The sequence below is a fragment of the Dermacentor silvarum genome, chromosome 3, assembly GCF_013339745.2.
Source record: "Dermacentor silvarum isolate Dsil-2018 chromosome 3, BIME_Dsil_1.4, whole genome shotgun sequence".
In the NCBI taxonomy this organism is placed as follows: domain Eukaryota; kingdom Metazoa; phylum Arthropoda; class Arachnida; order Ixodida; family Ixodidae; genus Dermacentor; species Dermacentor silvarum.
This window is the reverse complement of record NC_051156.1, coordinates 161,492,136-161,502,243: the sequence shown is the minus strand read 5'-3', so window position 1 is coordinate 161,502,243 and position 10,108 is coordinate 161,492,136. Positions and strand designations below refer to the sequence as shown.

The 10,108-nt window shown below is 48.1% G+C and overlaps 1 protein-coding gene across 1 annotated transcript; it reads left to right on the top strand.

Annotated features, from left to right (window-relative positions):
- Nucleotides 1-3,587: 3,587 nt before the first annotated feature.
- Nucleotides 3,588-5,500, top strand: LOC119444969 (CRISP/Allergen/PR-1). The gene has a single exon (XM_037709305.2). The coding sequence runs from the start codon at nt 4,195-4,197 to the stop codon at nt 5,104-5,106; it is 912 nt and encodes a 303-aa protein (XP_037565233.1). The 5' UTR covers nt 3,588-4,194; the 3' UTR covers nt 5,107-5,500.
- Nucleotides 5,501-10,108: the final 4,608 nt, after the last annotated feature.

Sequence of the window (10,108 nt, the reverse complement as noted above, 5' to 3'; positions counted from 1 at the left end):
GTTCTTTAACGTGCACTTAAATCTGAGTACACGGGTGTTTTCGCATTTCGCCCCCATCGAAATGCGGCCGCCGTGGCCGGGATTCGATCCCGCGACCTCGTGCTCAGCAGCCCAACGCCATAGCCACTGAGCAACCACGGCGGGTGTTGTTTTCCGCATAAAGACCATGACATGGGAAGGAATGTTAACTGAGCTATAGAGATAAGATCAAGGATGTTGTATAGCTTAGTTTATTTGTTTTGTTACGCTGCAACAAAGCACTGAGTTGATTATTGTTGCATGCCTTGATCGGCTCGTGATCGCTCTCTGTGCCCGTGATCTTGATCGCCCTTCTTGGTGTCAACTGTTGAGAGCAGGGAGAGGCGATGGAGGAGGCGGAATGAAATTAAAAAAAATTACTCGCCATCCCAGCCCTGTGAAGCGGGTATCCAGGGACCAGCGAAGCTGTGGAAAACCGCCACTACAACTGCTGAGGGAGGTATTCTTTATAAATGCGAAAGCATAATTCGATTATAAATTATACATTAGAAGACCTATAGAATCACCGTCTCGCGCAGCAATTTGGATGCCGCAATGGCCCCGCCCGCCCCGATACGTGTGAACCGTTCGCGTTCAATCACCGCCTTCACTATCGTAACGTCACTGACGAAACCACCGCGACGAAGTGCGATTTACTGAATACAACAGCCGATGCAGTGTGCAAATTGAATACAATAGGGTTTAACAAAAAATGACTACGAATGAAATTGACCATTCTTCATACTAGTATCAAGCAAACCATGAGCGCCGTACTTATAGTAAATGCCTTGTTCTCACTTTGAAACATACTAAGTTTTCGGTCGTATCCCTTAAGAGGTATATCGATACTCGGCTATCATCTTCAAACAAGGAAAGCTTGTGTCTGTATCTGTTTACCTCTCCTCTTCTCGCTTCTTTCATTCGAAAAGAAGCTCTGCAGGTAGGCTAACAATGCACGCGTTCTTTAGGTTAACCTTCGCGGTGCCTTATCGGCCTTGGCAGCATGATATCGCGGGTACGATAGCCGGCTGTGACCGCCGCATTTCGTTGGGTGCGAAATGTAGAAACGTTGGTGTACTTAGATTCAGAGGAACGTTAAAGAACCCCGGGCGGTCCAAATAATCCGGAGCCAGTGAAATCGGTGAATTTTTGTGGAACGTCACAAAAGCCTTTATCGCCAACGCTGTACCGAGTGGTACCAATCGTCATTTACAGAAAGCTTGGAGGAACTGTAGAAAGCTTGGACGAAGACACCGTAAAAAACTGTCACGTTAAGGGTCATTTTATTGTATTTGACAAGTCATCGGCGTCATTCCGACCATACGTTTATAACACTTTGAACAAGGAGATAAGGAGAGAGTCGAACATACCACATGAAAAAAAAAAACTGCTGACTCTCCCGCAATTGAAAGTAATAATAAGCATGAAATGGCTGCCGGCAAGGCAGATTGCTTGGAGATGATACTATAGCCACAATCTTAAAATGGGTGTACTGCATGTCCGCAAGGTCACACCCCACCGTAACTCACCACACCACACAACCATCCGCGGCGCGCCGGACGCTGCCGTCCTAAAGGTTTATGCCGATCTGGACATGCAGCGTGGTGCCATCTCTCGAAGGAGGAGGCGCAGAACCCGCGCCGCGGAACTCGCGGACGGCTGGCGTTGAAAAGAACGCAGGCAACCCTGTCTCAGGGCCAAAAGATGACAATGAAGTGTATGGTGCCCTGTATCAGCCTTTTGAACGTCGCTGTGGGAAATGACAAATGAAACATCAGCGTACTAGAAGCTACAGCTTCAATGATATTGAGGTCATTGATATCGGGTCAACACTTGACGGTCGCCACCAACGGGAGCTAAAAGCATTTCATGCTTAATGAAAGTGAAACTGCTCGTGATAATGGGATTCAGTCGGCTGTCGTGCGCAGTGCGTCCTGGTGTGCGCCTTGAGCCTGTTTCACATGCAAGCGAAAACGCTCGCGATTTCTGCCGCCGCGGCGCAGAAACCTGTTTCGAGCGGCGGCACTAGCGGCAGGAGCGGCGAAGTTCAAGCAAGTTAGAATTTCATCGCGGCGGCAGGGGCGGCAGCGTGGCAGCACCGCTTCCGAACCAATGACGGCCCACCTCGTCACGTGACCCGTGGAGGATTAGTGCGGGAAAGCCTGCGCGTAGCACGATATTCGCAGTGGTGGAAAATGCGCGGCGGCAATGCATGTGAAACGAAACCTCGCGAAAAGCTTCGCAACGCCACGCCGCTGTTCGCTCCATTCGCTCAATCGCTTGCATGTGAAACAGGCTTAACAAAAAGATGGCCTGCCGCCATTTTGATGGTTTAATGCTTGGAAGTAAAGGTGTGAAGATCTTTCCCGTCATTTACTGCACCATTTTTTTACAGTGCAGGGCAGTGACTGCATCATCATCGTCGTCGTCATCGTCGTCATCATCATCACCCCCACCTGGAGATCTTAGTCTATAGCCAAGTTTCTGGTAGCCACTTGAACCATTCAAGTAAAATGTTTAAAAAAAGAAAAGTGAAGCTCACGATTTCTCGCATACTTGCCTCGGCTGGTAAGTTAACCACACGTCATTATTTTGTTGGAGTAAATCTCTCCGTCTCCTTGGCTCACGTAATCGAACGCTATGCGATATCATTTTCTGGATCATCCCAATCACGTCATTTAACAGTGCCTCCGCGGTTGCCCGGAATTACAACCAAAATAAAACACTTGCGAGGATGCATCTCACTCGCCGTGGTCGCTTAGCGGCTATAGTGTTGGGCTGTCGAGCACGCGGTCGCGGTATCAAATCCCGGCCAAGACGGCCGCGTTTCGATGGGGGCGAAATGCGATAACAACCGTGCACTTGGATTTAGGCGCACGTTAAAGAGCTCCAGGTGCTCTAAATTATTCCGGAGTCGCCCACAACAGTGTGGCTCATAATCAGATCGTTGTTTTAGCACGTATAAACCCCTTAATTTAATTTAAATTTATGAGGATGCATCTAGTGCACTGTTATTCATATTCGACCCACCAACACCTTCATTTACACGGCCTCGGAGATTGGCGTCCTTTGATGTGCGTCGATGGCAACAAAGAATGCCGCTGAGCGTCCAGTGTAATGTCATAAAAAAAAGTGAATGTAGGTGCCACGTAAAGAAAATAAACAAAAGTTAAGCTGCGAGAACACTTGAATAAACATTTTACAATATTCTTTTAAGCTCGTTTCCGCGCGCCACAAATACTACGTTTGACGTACGACACTAGACGAATGTTTATACCCCAGTGGTGGTGCGTCTCGACGTGATCAAGCTCATCGCGCTCTTCTTACTTTTCTAGAAGCAACGAACTTAGGGGCACGTTTATAACCCTGCAACTATTTGTTTTATTTTACATTCTTTAGTAGCGTGACCTGCAGGGACGGGCCCTACTGCATGTTGTACTTTTTTTCTTTGAGATTTGTCATCTCGCTCTTTCTTTCCTCTTTCCTCCCCTCCTTCCTATCTTTCATTTCTATGTTTGTATCCTCCTTTCTGAAGAGTTGGCAGGCGTTATGCCCCTTCTGGTGGCAGTTGCCAGCCTTGCTCCTCGCTTTCTTTTTCCTGTGTATACGTTTACAAATAAATCATAATAATAATAAACGTGAGACGGACGGTCGAAGGTACCTTGATGAGCTGCTTTCTTCATATATATATGGCGCGTGCCCTCTACGGGCGATTGGCCAAGAAGCCGGAGCTTAAGAAAGGGGGGGGGGGGGGGGAGGCGAGGGAGAAAACTTGAGGTAAATAGTGTCCATGTGAGGGAGCAGTTGCAAATGTACAAGAGTGAAGGTACCTGTTTCCTCCTTTCCGATAGACCTGCACCTTGTTGTCTTCTTCCACCAGCACACAGCGAAATCATCACTTGGCCTGTGCGGTTGTTTTGGGTTACATGCATGCATTAACGTGGGGCGCACGTTAAAGAACCCCAAGTGGTCAAAATATATCCGGAGCCCCCACCCCTCCCCACTACGGTGCACTTCATAATCAGACGTTGGTATTGGCGTCTAAGACCCCAGAATTATTTTTCTTTTTTTTTTTGCGTGTCCTAGGTGTCGGTATTCTCATCATTTATCAGTGGGCTCGCGCCACGCATTCTCGTGCCAGCGCAAGCCAGCAGCACGCGCTATAGGAGAACGAAGATGGAACGCGCTACGCCGGCGCTTGTCTGGCTCTGGTTCTCGCTGCTCGCCGTCGTCCTGGGTACGAAGAACTGCACGCCTCCGTACAACGCCACGCACACCATGTGCATGGAGCCGTACCAGAACTGCACCACGTACTACAGCGAGACGGCGCTTTCGAACGTGACCATCCTGTGGGTGCACAACCACTACCGCAGCCATATCGCGCTGGGACAGCTGGCCAACTTCCCGCCGGCCGCCAACATGCTCCAGCTGCGCTGGGACGACACCCTGGCCGAAGTGGCCGAGGCGCGTGGACGCCGCTGCGTCGGCAGCGCAGGGGTGATGTTCACCGACTACTACGAGCAGCGGTGGACGGCCGACTTCCCCCTGGTGGGCCAGAACGTGCTGACCCAGCGCAGTAACCAGGCGACACCGGCCGTTACGTGGGAACACGTGGTGCGGGACTGGTTCGACCAGAACACCAACTACCCGGTAAACCAAGTTGGTAGTCACGACTGGGCGCGAGGCACCGATGCCTTCACCCAGATAGCCTGGGCGCGCACCTACGCCATCGGGTGCAGCTACACGCGCAACGAGGTCCCGGCTCTGGCGCCCGAGAGCAAGGTGTTCCTCTACGTCTGCAACTACGGACCCCAGGGTGGCGAGGTCGGCGAGCCGCTCTACCAGGCCGGCCCACCCTGCTCGCTCTGTCCGGAGGACACGGCGTGCGACTCGTCCGCGGGGCTCTGCGTGCTGCAGGGGGACAAGCCGGGCGCGGACAGGCCGCCGATCACGACGTCCGCGCCACCGGTCTTACGGCATCCTCCTGAAGCGCTCGACTCGGCTCCCGCTGCGGTCGCCGTAGCGGTCGCTCCTGCGCTCGCCGCAGCCTTGGTGGCCGTCCACAGGTGGTGGTACGGGGTCGCCTGACGACTGACCACCCAACGCGATGGCCCGCGGCGGCGAACCTTGTACTTTGTTTTATCATTTCTTCCAAACTGTGGCGCTGTTCTCGCAGTGTGTGTGCGCAGGTGCGCCTGGAGGAAAGAGCGCCGTTTCGAGTAGCTGGCGCTACGCGGCATACATGCGCGTGCGCTTGCTGTATAGAAAACCGCACACGGATGCCGCCGATAGTTCCGGCCGAGCCTTGGCACATTTTTTTCTTTGTATTATTTTGTATTGTACGCACGTTGCATTCGCTTCGCCATACTCGAAGTATCTTTCTTCATTCTGCTGCGATCATTCCCGTTAATAACCTTTTATTTGCAAATACATCATATCGGGGAAAAATGTCTGCGTGCTTTTGTTACAACGTTTTGCCAACACTTTTTACGACGAGTGGGAGATTTTTTTTATTTTTTTTTTACAAGCATAGTGCTAAAAGTCGCACTATGTATACGTTCCCAGAGAATTGATTCGCAAAGAACGGCCACGCAAACTACACTATCGTGTTTTGCTGTAAAATGGCGTCTCGACGGAAAATATCACGTCATTCGTCAGCGACACGCTTGCGAAGCCGCAGATCTGGGGTTTAACATGCCAAAACCAGGATTTGATTATGGAGGACGCCGTTGTGGGGGACTCCCGATTGACTTCGACCACGTGGGGTTCTTCAATGAGCCCCCAATGCACTGGACACGGGCGTTCCTCCCCCACCGAAATGCGGCCACCGCAGTCGGGATTTGATCCCGCGACCTGGTGCTTTGCAGTGCAACACCACAGCCTATGCCACCGCGGCGGGTCGAAGTGCACGTGTGTACTTTCGCACATTCAAGGTGGAGCTTTCATGGCGCATCCTCTTGCATATTGTTGCTGACCATGGCGGCTGCTGCTGCTGCTGCTGCGAATGGATTTTTATGTGGCCCCACCTGTACTACATCTACACAAGTACCGGTAGCCGGCTCTGCTCTCTAGGGAACTATACGCAGTGAACCAAGAAGCCGAACCTATATACAGGGTATAGGGTGTCCCGAGTTATTTTAGCCAAACTAAAAAATATGCAAATGCCACGTAGCTAGCTGTACAGAACCAAGGTAATGTTTTCTTTTTTTGCCGTCGCTTGGAGATACTCAGATTATTGTTGCATTCCGCCGAATTACGTAATTATTCCTGATTTAATTAATCAACTTCTTAAACATTATAAATAGATTAAAAGTGTCAATAAGAAATTTGTAAAGCAACATGAAAACTCGCGAAACAGCGTTGTGTTGCTACATATGTGGTACAGAAAAGCGTCTTTCCGAGCTCGAAAGAAGCCCGCGAATGCACGCAAAGGGCCTTGATCGGCCAGTCGCGCGGCAATTTTGCGTGTATTCGCGGGCTATGAAAGAAAAGAGCGCTTAAAAGCTATTGCTATAAAAATCCGCTCACAACACCTAAATATTAATTAATTTATTTTATTTTTATAATTTTTCGTGCGCCATACTGGCATTATTCGCATTCACCGCTTTACACGACGGCTTAAAACGATGTCAATCGAGCTCGAACAATTAGAAATCATTAGTCCGCCGTCAGAGGAAAGATGGACGTCGAACAAGATCATAAATAATAATAGCAAGACTTTTCGACTCTCATACGGGAGCCTTATTCCCGATCAATCAATCAATCAATCAATCCATAATTTTGATTGTGAACACACGAGAGAAGATACGTCTTCTTATTGTTATTTATGTTCGGGGTCGGCGACCATATTTCGTTAAATTTCATTAAACTGGACATTGGCATCATTAGGGCACATATATCTGCTACCTGTATTTTTGAATAATTTACTTTTAAATTGTTCTCGGGATTATGTTTAATAAAAGCTTGCAATTTGTACGGTTTTATATTGAACATTTTTCGGATGTATTGAATTCTTTGAATTCTGACAAGCGCGCCAGGTCGTGTATGTAGCGCGAATAAATAAATAAATAAATAAATAAATAAATAAATAAATAAATAAATAAATAAATAAATAAATAAATAAATAAATAAATAAATAAATAAATAGCGTTGTGTTGAGGACGGATTTCTATAGCGAAAGCTTTTAAGCGCTCTTTTGCTAGATAAGGCCTCGAATGCAAGTGATACTAGCTGCACAGAAATAAAAAATCCTGTTAGATGATTTGCTCCTGGAAACTCTCTGTATGCCTGCCAAGTGCGCTGACCACAAGACCGGGCCTCAGATCTTTCTCTCTCTCTCTTTTTTTTCTTACTACACGTGAGTATATTTCATTCCAAATGGAAAGCAAACTGAATATTTCGTCAAACGATAAAAAGAGACATGGTTAACCAAGTTTACAAAAATTAACGAGTGAAAGCGACACTACGGAGAAAGAAATTTTTCATCTGTATTAGTAAATTAGCTTGCCACAATACCGGGAAACCCACTCTTGCGGAGAGAGGAGGCTTGGCTGAGCCGGGAAAGACGCAGGAACGAAGCACGGTGGCGACGCCACCTCGAACATTCGACTCCAGCACGCCGCGAAGTCATTGATTTTGCGCACGTCTACTCGACCCCAGTTAATTTTTTTGTTCTCTCATTGCACAAGTATTCGCTTGAAAATCGGACACCAGAACGCAACGCTGTAATTATTTACCTCAACAAACCTCGAACTAAGTTCCGGCATGCTCTTGTTCCAACCAGGAAGTGAGGAAGCCGACTTCTTGACCAGTCGTTTACACATTGTGCGGAATGTTAAGTTTTACTAACATTCATAAGATGAGTTGCGTGACGGAGTGCGCTAACACCACGCACGTTGGCTTCGCCGCGCTTTCGGCCACTCTTCCGATGCTACACCAGTGGACTATAAGAATCCTGGAGTGCGCGATTGCACCAGCAGCGGCCATTGAATGGATTGGAACACCTTTGTGCACTTTGCATCCGCACCTGCTCCTGTTCTAGCACATAGTCCTTCCCAGTTGCGTTGGCCGTCCCTAAATTGGGTTTTCTTCTTCTACATGTAATGGCAATGATTGCATGAGCGCGTCTGCTGCTTCTTTATTCGTATTCTCATTCTGAGGCTCACTGGATGGCACAAAGGTCGTTTTGTATTGTTCAAGGTTAGCGTGAGGCTTTTTATTAGGGTAATCCAAATAAAACTTGCGAAAAGTAATGTATACAGGCAGTAACAATGCAAAGAGTTATTTGAGTGGAGATCATAATTGTACACATTACCGAAAAAAGGTAACCGATTACAATTGTAACTACTTTAATCAGAAATCTAATTTATTACAGCGGCCAATTGCTGCCACGCCAAACTAACTGGTTTATTGCTAAAAAATATTCGATAAATTTTGCCTTACTTTCCTTCCAAAATTTCTTAATATTGCACGAATACAGTAAATATATAAAACGAGCTGGCCTGGCTCTTTCAGTGTGTAGTTGCAGTCCTTATATTCACACGTTGTTTAGTTTATAAACCTTTGTTTTACTGCGATAGCAAGTATATGAACTCTTCTAGGCGCATTTCCGCCGTCGGTGTCGCCGTGATGTTCCGTGTAAAGTGCAAGTGCGATAACAGCGTGGCCGCGCGCTGTATGCTGTGGGTGCGAGTGAAAGCCTGCGAGGGTGAGCCGAGGATGGTGGCTCGATCTCTCGCTCGCAACAGAGGAAAGCCGGGAGGAATCGCGCCGTCTTCCATAGCGCGCAAGGCAATGGGGGCCCTATCTTGAAAGCGATCTACAGTCGGTACAAAGCCCAGGTAGGCCGAGGGCTTACGTATCGTGTGCGGTGTGTTCTCGCCGCCTAGTTCGCGTTGAAGCGAGAGGCAGCACGGAGGTCACTTCGCTCGCTGCTGCTGCCGCTCTTCCTCACGCCAGCGTTATCACAGCGGGTGTCCGCGGTCGTCGAGAGAAATGTGTTCAGTTTGTCTGTGCGCGCATGACACTATACTTGTTAATTTTGTTAGTAAGCGAATTTGTACAAGTTAATGCAGCAATAAAACTACTATCCTTGCATCTTATAGCTGTCTAATCATTTTCTATTGCATTCAATGCTTTGCATGTCAGGCGACACTGTGATTTTTTTTTTTAACTTTCAACGCTCATCTTCTATATTTTTCTTCCAAGGACATCAACAGTGGTACCAAAACTCGCTCGAGGTGCGCGCTGGAAAAACATGGCGGTGTTGTAGGGCGTAAAAGCCTTGCGCACAAGATCATGATTGCAAAATACCACAATTGTCGCACCTGGATCCTCTATAAAGCGTAGCATTTCATTGTTGTTCGAGCTCGAAGACGCCCGTGGTAGAGAAAAGCTCAAAACATACCGCTTGTAGGTGATTTGCTGGCAACAACTTCCGAAGTGGGCATCTGTGCAGAGTCATAGATATGCCGGTTGAACTTGCCGGGCCCCTCATTCGTTAGCCATTTAACTTAAACCGCAGAACAGTGAGGTACGCTAGCAGAAGTTCACGTTACTCAAAACACTGACTAAATCTCTAATGTAAATAAAATATCTGTTCATCAGTCAGCCCTCAAAATACTCTTTGTGTCACATCCATAACGTAAGCGTATGTGAGTTTGGTATCACGGAGACAGATTGAAACATGCGCCGTTGCGTGAAATATGAGCTTAAACTCGGTGCACCTCTTCGAACGCACCCCAAGGCTGCAGAGTAGCGCCGACATACGAATGATTCGAGAACTATGCACATCTACAATTACTGGTATTTTCTGCACAAATGTTTCGTGTGTTAGCACCGCCGTGCAGTCAGGGGCATTTGTGAACGCGTGCCCCGTGTTACAGCTCAAGTTGCACGCGACTGTACGTTTAACGGCCAAAAACTTGTCTATATGAGCGTATAATTCAGTATAAACTCTTACCACCTAACGATGACGATAAAATGCGCCTTGAAGAGAGGTATGCAAAACTCGGGTTTGCCTGTCTGCGCATCAGTGAGGCTGCCGCATTGGACGACCAGGGCATCTAGTTCCCGCGTCTTGCTGTAGTTC

Bases quoted from the DNA above. Each gene is read 5' to 3' on its own strand.
- LOC119444969 (XM_037709305.2), top strand. From the start codon at position 4,195: ATGGAACGCGCTACGCCGGCGCTTGTCTGGCTCTGGTTCTCGCTGCTC.